The sequence below is a fragment of the Elephas maximus genome, chromosome 19 (assembly GCF_024166365.1).
Source record: "Elephas maximus indicus isolate mEleMax1 chromosome 19, mEleMax1 primary haplotype, whole genome shotgun sequence".
Lineage (NCBI taxonomy): Eukaryota > Metazoa > Chordata > Mammalia > Proboscidea > Elephantidae > Elephas > Elephas maximus.
Window position 1 is genome coordinate 20145902 of NC_064837.1, and position 13588 is coordinate 20159489.

Here is a 13588-nt window from a genome sequence, read left to right on the forward strand (position 1 = left end):
TATGTGTGCCTCAGCCAGGGAGAGGACTTGGAACAGGGACTCCTTGGGGTTTCCGGTAGGCATTGAGGCAGCACTGATGTTGCTCAGAATCAGCAAGGTCAAGGTGACTGGCTCTCACCAGTTGTTTCTCTTTATGGGATTAACCGAGCCTTAATCTCCTACCTGAACCTTTCCTTGGCACTTTGTATTGGATTTTTGCTTTGGAAGTTAAAGCTCTTTCAGCTTTGTGTGAGCAGTGAATTGTGCTTGTCTGCTGCTTTGCCTTTCAGACTTGCACAGAAATTTCCCTGGCGGTACCTAGAATGCTGCCTGGTAGAGCGGGCTTCCTGGGAAGCTGCCTCTGGTCCTTGCTGCTGCAGGCAGAGGTTTAAAATGGCAGCTGCCCAGAGATGTAGCCTCTCTTTTAGTTTCTGAAGAGAGAAAAACCCTTGTCCTTTGCCCTGGGAGTTCCAGGAGTTTGGGGAGCAGGGAAGAGGGTGGGGAAAGCCTCTATCTTCCTCCCCATCCCCCCAACATGTTGAGTAATCAAGAAACTCTTTGCCTTTTTCTCATACTCCTTAAGCTGTTGTGCTTGGCTGGCAACAGTATTGAGGAGGATGCATCCCTTGGTATAGACGGAACTTCCTGTGTTTAATGTTGCTGGGCTTTCCCCCCCCACAACTTACTTTCCCTCTGGACAGCTTCCCTCACACAGGAGGGGGCGGAAGGGCCAGGCCCTGGCACTGCCCAGGTCATTGGCCATAACACTAAGCTGTCCAGAGGGGGTCAGAGGAGGCCAGTGATCTTGACTGGTGACTTGATAGGGTGGCATGTGACCCAAATAAAGGAAAACCAGGCTTTTGCCATCTAGTAGGTGCCAACACAGAGGGCATACCCAGCCAGCACAGACTGTGGGGTAGGAATCTGTGCTGTCTAAAACGGGAGACAGGAGCACTTACTTCAGCCCCACCAGGAATCTGGAAAACTCCAGGAGGTTGGGCTGCCAGCAAGACTCTTCTTTGAGCTGCTTGCAGGGTGAGGAGGGACCCAACATTGGAGAAAAAAAGCAAGTAGATGAGGTACTTCTACAGCAGTGGTTGTGGATTTCACAGAGCACTGAGCAACTTCTGTAACAAGAAGTCATGTCTTAGGATCTGTTTAAATGAATGGGATAAGGAGGCTTCTATCATCCAACCTAGATCCTGTTTGGGGATCTTGATACCAGAGGCAGGCCCAGGGCAAAAGCTACCTTGGATTCTGTAATGTGTTTTCTGGATGGTGGTGTGAGATTAAGTATATTCACCTGCCTCTTTGTTCCTAGTAAGCCCTGGTGGAGGATGGGAAAAATGGGAAGGATGAAATGAAACACATCTGATGGAGAAAGAGAGGCCCTGGAGCAGCCTTCTTGGTTGTTGTGGGTGGATTTGGGCAAGGCCCTGCGTGAAACTCCAGAATGAGTTTCCGGATGAAGGGATCCCCGAGCGATCTAATTGGACAGTTACCAGCAACTGGACTATGTGTAACCATCGAGAAGATTCTATGCTGAGAATAACTTTTGTCTCTCTGTTTCCGTAGTATCAAGTAGGGCAGCTGTATTCTGTGGCTGAGGCCAGTAAAAACGAAACGGGTGGTGGCGAAGGTGTGGAGGTCCTGGTGAACGAGCCCTATGAGAAGGATGGCGAAAAGGGCCAGTACACACACAAGATCTACCACTTACAGAGGTATGTGACTACAGCAGCAGGGCTGAAAGGTGGCTTGGTTGTGGAGATAATGGGTAATTGCGGGGGGCGGGTGTTTCCGGTTTATTAGCTGGTTGCCCAAGTTGTTTCACTGTGCAAGTGGGTGTAGGTGGTACTTCATTCTCTTAAAGTTTTGTTTTTTTTTAATTCTAAAAGGAATACATGCCCCACCAGACTCCCAGTCCCCAGAGGTAATATTGTTTAGTTTCTTACGAATCCTTTCATTGTCTGTGCACATACAAATATACAGATGGATGCGTGTGTATGTCTGTATAAATGCGTGTTGATTTCCTTCTTGGTATTTTGCATAGATGGAATCATACATGCTGGTCTTCACTTTGCTACTTTGTTACTTATTCATATAATAACTCTTTCACTTTTAAAGTACACATAGTATTTTGATACTTATTTTCAGATGTTTACAATTTAGTGCTCCAGTAAAAATTCTTTTGCATAAATCTTGATGAACTTGTCTGTGTAAATCTATAGTAAATGTTTCTAAAAGTGGGCTTTCTGGGTCATATATAGATTCACACAGACAAGTTCATCAGTGCCTCAACATGGCAGCCATCTCGTTGCCCAGATCAGAAACATGGGCTCACCACCACCTCTTCTCCATCCCTCAGATCAAATCAAGTTCGTTTGATTCCATTTCCTTGATATTTCCAACGTTTCCATTTCTTTCCATCATCTCTTGCCTGAATTGGAGCCCTGGTGACACAGTGGTTAAGAGTTTGGCTGCTAACCAAAAGGTCAGCAGTTTGAATCCCCCAGCTGCTCCTTGGAAACCCTATGGAGCAGTTCTACTCTGTCCTGTGGGGTTGCTATGAGTCAGAATCAACTTGACGGGAATGGGTTTGGTTTTTATGGATTGTCTGGATTTCTACAGCAGCTCCTAAATGGTCCCCCTGCCTTCCACTCACCTTCATGTGTTCTGTCTGGAAGACAAATCTGTCACTCCCCAGCATAAGAGCAACAGATGGCTTCCCTTTGCCCTTGGGACAAAGTCTATACTCTCTGACAGAACTTAACAGATCTTCTAAGATTTACCTTCCGCATATTCTCTTGCCATTCCCCATCTTATACCCTTCACTGGCTGCACTGAACTTCCCCCATCCTTTGTCTAGCTAAGTCTTACTTTTTCTCCACATGTTCCCTCAGCAGCCTCCCCAGTCCACCACATTCTGCTCTCCCCATATTCTCACAGTGCTCTGCTCAGCCCTGTGTTGATCCCATCATGGCACATACTCACAATGTTGTCATTTGCCTGGTTGTCCTCCCGCTAGACTGTGATTAAACTCCTTGAGGGCAAGAGCCACATCTGTTTAGTGTTTCTATATGTATCGCTGATGCCTGGCACATAGACATATTCACTTGAATGAGTGTGGCAGTGAGTGAAAGGATCTCGGAAGAGGTCCTCTGAGTGAGCTCTTACAGGGGTAGACTGTCTTCTTAGATTTGAGGCACTAAAGCTGATGAGGTAGTTAGAATGTACTGAAGACTATAGGTTACCAGTTAAAAGTCAAGAAAAAGGAGTATGTGCACTTTTGTTTGGGCTCATACTGTACATTTTGTTCTGTAACATGAGATAAAAAGAATAGAAGAAAATATTTTGTCCTGGAAGGCATCTGGCCCTGAGGCCCTCCTGGAGGCTTTACCCAACAGAGGAAAGGAAATCAGATCATCTTATATCCCATGTATTCAGAGTTAGTCAGCCAATCACTATGTCCCATAAACCTATAAAAAGGCCCCTCGTTTGTCTCTGATCCTTACGAGGGAGCCAGTGAGCTCTGGACGAATGTGTAATGACCTATAAGCCAGAGTAGGTAGCCCGCGGGGGTCTGACCTCCTGTCCTGCACTTGGTAGGTGGTGGGACAAGTTGTCAGTGGATTTTAGTAGCCAGTAGAGCTGGGATGTCAGGCACTGACAGGTGACTTCTCACCTGCTTATCTCATGGAAACTTGCTCTTCGGCTTGCACTGAAAAAGCTGGAGCAGTGGCCTACAGAATGTGATAGAAAACCTTGTCATTGTCTTCCTCCATTTCTCTTTATAACCCTTTTTTCTCACTACAGCAAAGTGCCCACATTTGTTCGAATGCTGGCCCCAGAGGGAGCCCTGAATATACATGAAAAAGCGTGGAATGCGTACCCTTATTGCAGAACTGGTGAGTGCAGACCTGGCTAGAAGCTGGAGTTTGGGCCCCCAAGGTGGACCAAAGGTGTGGTCAAGTAGGTCCAGGGCTAGGGGTGAATCAGGGCTTTGTGTCCCACCTTCGCTTTCCAGATTAAGCCAGTGAAAGAATGAGGCTGGGGTCTCCCATCAGGCCGGTCATGAGTATCACTGTTGTCCAACACAACTTGGCAGCTAGCTGGCTGGGAACTACCATGTAGTCATGGCCTGAGGTATCCCAGAACCCTTCTTATTTGGGAATGGTGTGATAATTAAATGGATTGTTTTTACTATTTACAAAAGTAATTTTTTCTGTATAAAATTTAGAAAATATATAAAAACAGAAGGAAATAATCATCTGTGATTCTTCCATTAACAGTGTATTTTTATCTAGTCCTTTTTTTCTATGCATCTATGATGTATAAAATGTGTGTATGTAAATAATCTCCAGACACATTTTCTAGACAAAATTCAGATCACGTGATACTAATGATTAAATTACTCATATTTAATCAAATAGAGGACATTTTCCATGTTACTGCGTATTCTTTTTTTTTTTTTAATTTAATGGCTGCATAATATTCCATTATATGAATGCACTGTGATTTTTTAAACCTGTCCCCCATAGTTAGATACTGAAATTTCCCATTTTAATGTCACATATTTGTGTTTGGCTTGAAAAGCAGCCCTGAGGCCCATGGACTCTTCAGAGAGGCAGCCATAGGAAAAGGCCTGTAGTGTGACCTTCCTGCCCTGGGGAAGGAGCTAGGCTTAGACACCAAGAGAAGGTAGCAAGGAAAAGCTGATATTGTTGGGGAAAAGTTGAAATAACCTCTTTTTTTTTTTTTTTTTTTTATGACAAAGGATGGCAGCTATCCCCAAAATCTGTCACACAGGGAGTGTGCGCGGCAGATGACTGTTGTTCAGGGAGAAGGGCGCTGTAAGAGCTCAGAACCCAGGCTGACACTGAACCAGAGTGTTCTGTAGTTCGATGTGTGTGGGGGTGAATTAGATTCTCAATCCTGGCCAGTTTCCTGTCTGGAGTTTCTGGAAAGGAAAGGAAAGATTTGAGCCTCCATAGAGAACTTTCTATTCTAGTCTAGATCTTCTGGGATTCCCTTTGAATAGTTCAGACTTGTAGCTGTCCAAGATTCCTAGTCCTCAAAGGCCATTTAGGAGTAGATCCTCTTTGAGGGCCCAAGCTGGTACTGATCCATATCCCTGAGCAGGAGGGTGGTTGTCCTCCAGCAACCTCCATTTGTTAGCACAGGCAGTCTGCTGGGGGGGTCCTTCTGCTAGCCTCTGCTTACCTGTGTTACGTCACTTGCTTTATTTATTGGGACTGGCACTCCCTGGGAGCCCTGGTGGCACAGTGGTTAAGCGCTCAGCTGCTAATCAAAAGGTTGATGATTTGAACCCACGAGCCGCCCCATGAGAGAAAGATGTGGCAGTCTGCTTCTGTAAAGATTTACAGCCTCGGAAACCCTATGGGGCAGTTCTGTTCTGTCCCGTAGGGTCACTATGAGTTGGAATCAACTCGATGGCAACAGGTTTGGTTTTTTGTTTGGTTTGGCATGCCCTAGATCGTGTCTGATGAGGATGCCGCACCCATGTGATCCTTACCCTGTGAACTTTGGGAATGGTTAAAGTCCAGAAAACAAGGCCATTGCTCTCTCAGGTCCTCAGTGGCCCCACACTTGAACCAGAAGATACAGTCATTGGTAGGCCCTGGGGAAGCAATGTGTAACACTTAGAGTTTTATTGCTGTAGCTAAAAAATGCAAACATCACTACTCCCTAAGCTTCAGGGAGGGAGTTGTTAAATTCTTAGAAACAAGGCATGCACACACTTTCTCAAAAGACAGTGTGCCATGTGGCTGGGTGTGTCTGGTCTAAGGCCAGAGGTGAATTTTCTTGTTGAAAAGGTTGTACCGAGCATGTGTTGTATGAACCTTAGCTGACTTGGCATGAAGGAGGCAAACAGATAGCATGGACTTCTCCATGCCAGGGGCAGAGCTCTGGGTACACACCTGGTGCCAACTGAGAGGTGCCACTGAGGAGAATGCCGCAGCTGACACGGGCGTTTTTCTCGACAGCAAATGTTAGTTCATGTATTGTCTTGATCCTTGGCCAAAAGAGAAACGTAGTTTCTAAATACTCCATGAAGTGGAGAGGCAGAGAATGGCGGGGGAAGGAGGGGGAGTTCGTTTTGTAGTGGGTGCTGAGCTCACAGTCAGAATCCAGCTTCATATAAATGAGTATATTGAATCTTAGATCTTTTCTGGTAGAGTTGCTCTTTTTTGTGTGTGTGTGATTTAGGTGAAAGTTTACAGAACAAATTAGTTTCTCATTCAAAAGTTTACACACAAATTGCGTCATGGCAGTGGCTGCAATCCTGCATTGTGTCAGCATTCTCCCCCTTTCCCTTTCCGCCCTGGGTTCACCGTGTCCATTTGTCCAGTTTTCCTGTCCTCTCCTGCCTTCTCATCTTTGTTCCCGGGCAGGTGTTGCCCTTTTGATCTAAGAAGCACGTTCCTCAGTGTGTTATTGTTTGTCTTATAGGCCTACCTAGTCTTTGGCTGAAAGGTGAACTTCAGGAATAGCTTCAAGTCTGACTTAAAAGTACGTTCAGGGGCCATAGTCTCAGGGGTTAGACTTGCTCTTTTAAAACAGGAACTATAAACAGGCAAGGAAAGCTGGGACTGATAGGAGAGAGATGATTAGTTCGAGCATCTTTGTTTGGCCTGAGGAGATCAAAGGTTGAGATGGATGGATAAAGCAGCGTGGAATAAAATTCCCTGTACCTTTTGGAAGGCTCTGACCATATCCTAAGTAGAATGAAAACGGATTTGGAATTACCATCATCACCTCTTTCTATCCTTCTTATCTCTTTCTCTGTTTCCTTTCCACCGAAGTTGATGGGCTGGGACCCAAAGAAGTGGTGAGATGAGGGTTGGTCCACGAATAAAAGTGGAAAGAGCAAAAACACTTCTGTTCCTTTCTCTTCCACCTCTCTCTCTACCCTTAGCCCTTGGCTGAAAACAGTATTGCCAAGCCGTCGTTTTCAAGTATACCTTATAATTGTCTTATGAGAGCCCTGGTACCGCAGTGGTTAAGCACTCGGTTGCTAACTGAAAGGTGGGTGGTTTGAGCCCACCAGCTGTTCTGTGGAAAAAAGATGTGACAGTCTGCTTCTGTAAAGATTTACAGCCTTGGAAACTCTATGGGATAGTTCTACTCTGTCATATAGGGTCGCTATGAGTGGAAATTGACTCAACGGCAATGGGTTTTGGTTTCTGTGGTATAATTGTCTTACTTGGAGAGCCGTTATTTTCCTACTGCAGAGGGTTTTCTGAGACTTTTCCACTTCACCTGGGATTGCAGTCCAAAGTAAGTGCAGAGACGTTTGGAGGAGCAGGGAAGCTAGAGAAGGTTCGGGGAAGGTTGTTCACCCAGGTCAGGCCAGGGAGGGTCATCACACTCGTAGGTTCAAAAAACTAATTTGTCAGACCTGAGTGGATCTGTTTCTCAGGGTCTGTTAAAGACTAATGTATAAAACTCCCAAATGCCAGTCTATGAAATTATATCGAGATACAAAATTAGGAATGAAACCAGATGTTCCTATATGCTGAGTAGGACATTCTTTTCTTTGGATTCCAAGTTATGGAAACCAAGTTATAATCAGAATTTATAGTGAAAAATATAACTAAGTGGGTCAGACTCTTGTGTTCATTGGTTAGCAAACTCTGTTCCTGTAGAAGCCAAACTAGAAAAAGATGGTTGCTTGAAGAACGTGGACTCAGAATAAGGTAGTTAGTTAGGGAACCTTAATGGCTAGTGTCATCAGACCAAAAAAACAAAAAAACAGTACCATTCTGGTGACCCCATGTGCTGCAGAGTAGAACTGTGCTCCATAGGGTTTTAACAGCTGGTTTTTCAGAAGTAGCTCGCCAGGCCTTTCTTCCAAGTTGCCTGTGGATGGTCTTGAACCTCTAACCTTTTGGTTAGCGTCAGAACATGTTAACCGTTGGCACCACCCACAGACTGTCATCAAACCAAGCTAGCCAAATATTCAGAGAATTTCTGATAAATTGGCCCCTCTGGACTTCCCTTTGATGGATATTATACCCATCATTTCCTTTTTTGTTAACATGGTTTCCTTCAAGCTGAGAACAGGGCAGTTACTTAGACACAGGTCTGTCAGTTACATTCTTTACCTGATGATGCGTTACAAGCGTTTCATTGGATTTGGGGGAACTTACTGACATCCTCTTGGGTCACTCCTGTAGATGGTAGGTCTTATTCCTTGGATTTCACCTTTTCCTCATTTCAGCCTCAGAGGTGACCTAGTTTCAGTTTTGGAGTTTGACCGTCAGCCCCATATTCTGTCCAAACATGGTAGTGTGACGTTTCTCAGAACTGGAGATAGCATCTAACTCCAGAGGGTACGGCATGAACTGGGCTGTTGTCAGGAGTTGAGCTTGTCCGCTCCCCAGTGACATAAGAGCTGCAGTCATTTTCTCTGATCAATAATTGAAGCATGTTTTCCGAGGGGGTCTCATTACAATGAGCAGGCGTGCCGAGGGTGAGCGGTTTGGTTACAGTGCGAGGAGGGATACGGAGGGCAGATAGACTGTGTCCACGGGGGACCTATGATGCTGGGACAGCAGAGCGGTGGATCACAGCGCTTCTGCTCATCAGCCCTGTCCCTTCCCTGGCTTGGCTGGAAAGAGTCCAGAGAAGCAGACAGTGGCATCGCTTTAATTAAATTCCAGATTTGGTCTTTTGGGACTTTTGCATGAGTGAAACTTGAGGGTTAGTGAATTGATGTATTCCTGCCTCGTTGGGGCTCAGGGGTGACTAGAATAAGCCCCAGGGAGTGGAGAACTCTGCTATTCCTGGTTGCTTGGGGGAGGGGGCAGAGATTTTTTTCATCCTCACTAATCTTTTTTTTCTTCTTTCCATGTCCTTGCCTTGGAGCAGTTATTACAGTAAGTATTTTTCAGGGGGGTTGGAATTGTAGGTGATTTTGTAAGAAAATAGGAAACAAAAACATGGAGCTGCACTGGAGGCTCCTGGGTACTCCCGTTCTTTCTCTTGGGTGAATGGAATTCCTGAGGCTTCATTCTTTCAGTCCTCATGAAGAATGTGTTCCCAGGCATAGTGGCCACTTGCTTTCAGCTGTATTAGCATTTGGCTTTCTGAGGTGCAGCAGTCAGGACCCCAGCGTCCTAGCTCTGGGTCTCAGATGTACAGAAGGGCCTGAGGTCCTCCCCCATTGTCCCCAGGTGTGCAGGCATTTCCGTTCAGCTGACCTGAATGTGCTTCCTTACCCCCTTGGGCATCTTCTGACCCCGGTCAGTAAGGTTTCTTTTCCATGACTAGTCCCTCTGTCATTGCCCCTTCTTTCCACCCTTTCAGCATCCTCATCCAGGTGCTTTATCCCTGCTAGGAAACGTAAACAATTTCTGGGGTATTAATTCCTGGTGAGGTGTTAATGGGTTAATATGATCCTCTTTGAGTAGTTATAATTTTTAAAAAGCACTAAAGGGAGAATTAGCATGAAGGGTTAAATTCTGAGAAGAGAACTTCAGGCCTCAGCAAAAGGCTAGTTGGGGGAGATGGTGGGGGTGGGGGTGCATATTTTTGGTTGTTGAGGAAGTCTTCCTGGTGTTCTTCCCACACTCTTGATTAACCAGTAGCACCTTGTGCATAAGGCTGTATGGCAGAGTGGCTAAATGCCTGGATTTTGAAGTCAGACAGACCTATATTTGAGGCCCAGCTCTGTCATTTATCATCTCTGTGGCCTTGGACAAGTTACCTAACCCTTTGAGCCTCACTTTCGTCATCTGTAAAGTGAGGGCGATGCTACTACAGACCTCACAGGCTGGGATAAGGATTAAATGAGATAACGCTTGCCTAGTAAAGTTAGCCGTTACTGTGAGGCAAACACTGGAGTCTCCCAACTACCCATGAACCAGTCATGGGAGATGGTTACTCTCCCACTGTGAGCCTGGTGACTGTAAGGTTCTTTTTTTCCTGTTCCAGAATGAGTACATGAAAGAAGACTTTCTGATTAAAATTGAAACTTGGCACAAACCAGATATTGGCACCTTGGAGAATGTAAGTAGCACTTCCCAAGAACCCCAAGGACTTCCAGACCCCTGGGCAGGGTCATGAGGCTCTACTCTGTAGCCCCAGTGTAGCTTCTCCTTCCCTGACATGAGGTCCTCTCCATGGTCCCCTTTTCCCTGGCCAGGAGGGAATGGCCTCTGCCCAGGCCTGTCCTGCCAGTGTGGGATTCCTCTTCCTCTGATTTACAAAATGTGACCTTCAGGACTCCTTACAGGGCCTTATCAGAACGCTTGGATTGGTCTAAATGCAGCTCCTGGTACAGAGGAAGTATATCTTTAAAACATTAAAATTACAACCTCCGTAGAGCCCAGTTTGCCAGTAACTCCCCAGATTTAAAATACACCTATTCATCACCCCATCACTTCCACGTCTAGGAATTTATCATACACTTATGCTTTTACATTTGTGAAATACACAAGGACATTCATTGTAGCATTTTTGTTAAAAAAAAAAACAACCTATTGCTGTCCAGTCAGTTCCAACTCATAGCGACCCTTTAGGACAGAGTAGAACTGCTCCGTAGGGTTTCCAAGGAGTGGCTGTGTGGATTTGAACTGCTGAGCTTTTGGTTAGCAGCCTGAGCTAAAGATTAAAAACAATATAAGAGCCCATCGGTTGAGTTACGGCATAGCCATGTAGTGGAATACTAAGCAGCCATCAAAAAGAACCATAGGGAACAAACTTCATGATGCGTTGTTCAGTGACAAAAGTAATATGCAAAACAGTATGCCTGTATGCTGCCACTTTTATTCAAAGAAAGACCCCCACACACGGGTGTTTGTGTACGCATAGCATCTGGTAACAGTGGCTGTTACTAGGGAGGGGACTAGGAGACAAGCAAGAGAAAGAGTTACTTTTTATTGTATGTCCCTTTGAATGCATCTTAATTTTGTACCATGAAAAGCATCTACAGCCTATTTGAATTAATTAAATTTTTAAAAGCATCAAGGTCAGGGGTTATATGGCTGTGCGGGCAACCTCTCCGTGAATGTTTACTGTCCTTGTAAAGGGGGAGCATATGGAAACAGTGTAGGTGCTGTAGGTGGGCCCCAGGGTATTTGGGCCTGCTGAAGTGATACTTAGCCTGAAAAATCAGAGTGTTAGCTCTCAAGTTTATTTTCACTTAAAATCCCTTCTCCCCATCATTGCATATGGGATGTGAAGCTTCTGTTAAGGGTGGTGGGAAAACCTGGAAACAGACTGGTGATGGTTGGACCACATGATGAACCTAATCCCTGCCACTGAGTTGTCCATAGGAAGCATGTTGAAATTGCAAACGTTTTGTTATGTATTATTTACCACAGTGTAAAAAAAATCCACTCTTCGATTCTTTCAGATAATTTCATGTGTAATTCTTTACCAGTAGAAATCTCACGTCTGTGGCTATGGAAATAGCTGTTCCTAGGTGTCCATTGTGGACGGGGGGTGCTTTGCAGCTGACAGAAACCACACAGCGGTCCACCTTCTTCCTGCAGGTGCATAAACTGGAGCCCGAAACATGGAAACATGTGGAAGCAGTATATATAGACATTGCAGATCGAAGCCAAGTACTTAGCAAGGTAGGGACTATTTAAAGTTGTGGGGTGGTGTTCGAGATGCAGAAATGACTTCTAAGTGTTAGACAACCCAGGGAAGCTTACCCCAACTTGACTTAGAAGGAAGTTCTCCCTGGTATTTAGTATTTTGTAATTATTTTTAAGCGTTTCCTTATCTTGACTCAGGGATTAAAAACAAAAAAAAACTCACTGCTGTTGAGTTGATTCTAACTCGTGGCAACCCCATGTGTTACAGAGTAGAACTGCTCCATAGTGTTTTCTTGGCTGTAATCTTTATGGAAGCAGATCACCAGGCCTTTCTTCCATGGCACTGCTGGGTGGGTTCGAATCATCAACAGTTAGCCGAGAGCAAACGGTTTTTGCCACCCAGGGACCTTGACACAGGGATACCAAAACCAAACCCAACCCAGTGCCGTCGACTCGATTCCAACTCATAGCGACACTATGGGACAGAGTAGAACTGCCCCATAGAGTTTCCAAGAGGCCCCTGGCGGATGTGAACTACCGACCCTTTGGTTAGCAACAGTAGCGCTTAACCACTACGCCACCAGGGTTTCCGACTCAAGGATATAGCAGGAAAATAGTGGCCCAAATTTGTGTGTCCTGTTTGGCCTCTGGAAACTATTACTGGGCAATGTAGGCATTGTAGGTAGTCCTGAGGGTGTTTTGCCTGCTGACATGGTAGTGAGCCTGAAATATCAGAGCTCTTGCTGTCAAATTTTATTTTTTCCACTCAGTAATTAAAAAACATTTATTGCTTGCCTACTTTGTTTGGAATGCTGTATTAGGTTCTGGGTTCCAGATGAGGGGTACAGAATGTATGGAAAAACAAGTCCTCTGCCCTTGAGAAGTTGGTGGCTTTTCAGTAACAAATATTGCATAAGGTACCTAGAAAAGGACAGTTCACTACTGGACTGTAAGCTCAGTGAGAGCGGGGACTGCGGATGTCTCACTCACTGTTGGGTTCCTAGGAATGAAAGTGTTAAATTTCCCTTCATGCATTACTATTCTTGTTTGACAGAGGCCTTTTGGGCTTAGGGAGCAGGAATTTGGCTCTTCCTCTCTGATAGTGAGGTACCTCTTTCTTATAGTCACTGTGCGCTTAAGACATTATAATTTGTGCATTTCCGAAAAGATGAAAACCATCTTGTGCTCCCTTGCCTAGTATCTGTCTCCCTCAAAAGGTAGTGGATTGGGAAAAAAAAACACAAACTTTTTATTGAAGTATAACATGTATGCGACAAAGTGAATATGTCTTAAGCATGCAGTTTGAATTTTCTCAAACTGAATATACTCAAGTCTTTCTCAAACAGAACATTACTAGCAAAAAGTATGATTCTTTGTTTTTTTTTTTTGTCAACTCTGGTGGTTCTGTGTGAGTGGAGGGAAGCAGTGGTGGGGAAGATAGGAGATACTTTATATGACGATGTGTTTGTGAGAGAGAAGGAGAAAGCAGACGGTATATTGAGTTTGCTTTTCCTGAGTCCACATTAGTCATTGCAGAGGGACAGCTAAAGATTAAACTTTTGTTGTGGTTACAGAATTGACTGTACTGTAAATCAGTGAAGTGAGACTGGCCTGTATTGCCCAAGGGGATAGAGTCTATATGTACGTCGAACATTTCCAGTAATGATTTTATTAAAACAAGCCAGAGGGAGACTGAGCGAGAAGATTTCAGGAATGACTGCCAGATGTTCTCAGCTCTGCTGTGTTTCCCAGTCACCTGCAGGCCTCACCTGCAGATAGTCTTACTCATTGGGTTTGAGGTGGGCCCACAAATCTGTATTTTGAAAAGGCCCTCCTTGGCCGCTCATCCCAGGTTGAAAAGCCTTGTCTTAAGCAATGGAAATATATGCCTACCCAGACACTTCCATACTTGTAAGAACTGAAAACAAACCCTGGCAGAGAACATCACACAGGGCTCTTCTCTGAGGCAAATGTAAACAGTTCTGTATCTTGTTCATAACATTTTCCCATATTTGCTGTCCAGCACCAGAACTGGTATGAAG

The 13588-nt window shown here is 45.0% G+C and overlaps 1 protein-coding gene across 2 annotated transcripts in view; it reads left to right on the plus strand.

Moving 5' to 3' along the window:
* Nucleotides 1–13588, plus strand: part of PITPNA (phosphatidylinositol transfer protein alpha) — a 39263-nt gene that overhangs the window by 7329 nt on the left and 18346 nt on the right. The window contains exons 3-7 of one of the 2 annotated variants that reach the window (XM_049858882.1): nt 1555–1700; nt 3793–3884; nt 8872–8879; nt 9937–10011; nt 11499–11582. In XM_049858882.1, coding sequence (XP_049714839.1) covers nt 1555–1700; nt 3793–3884; nt 8872–8879; nt 9937–10011; nt 11499–11582 — 405 coding nt within the window. Of the gene's footprint in view, nt 1–1554; nt 1701–3792; nt 3885–8871; nt 8880–8903; nt 9246–9936; nt 10012–11498; nt 11583–13588 lie in introns of those variants that run through there. The other variant, XM_049858881.1, reaches the window with a different exon arrangement.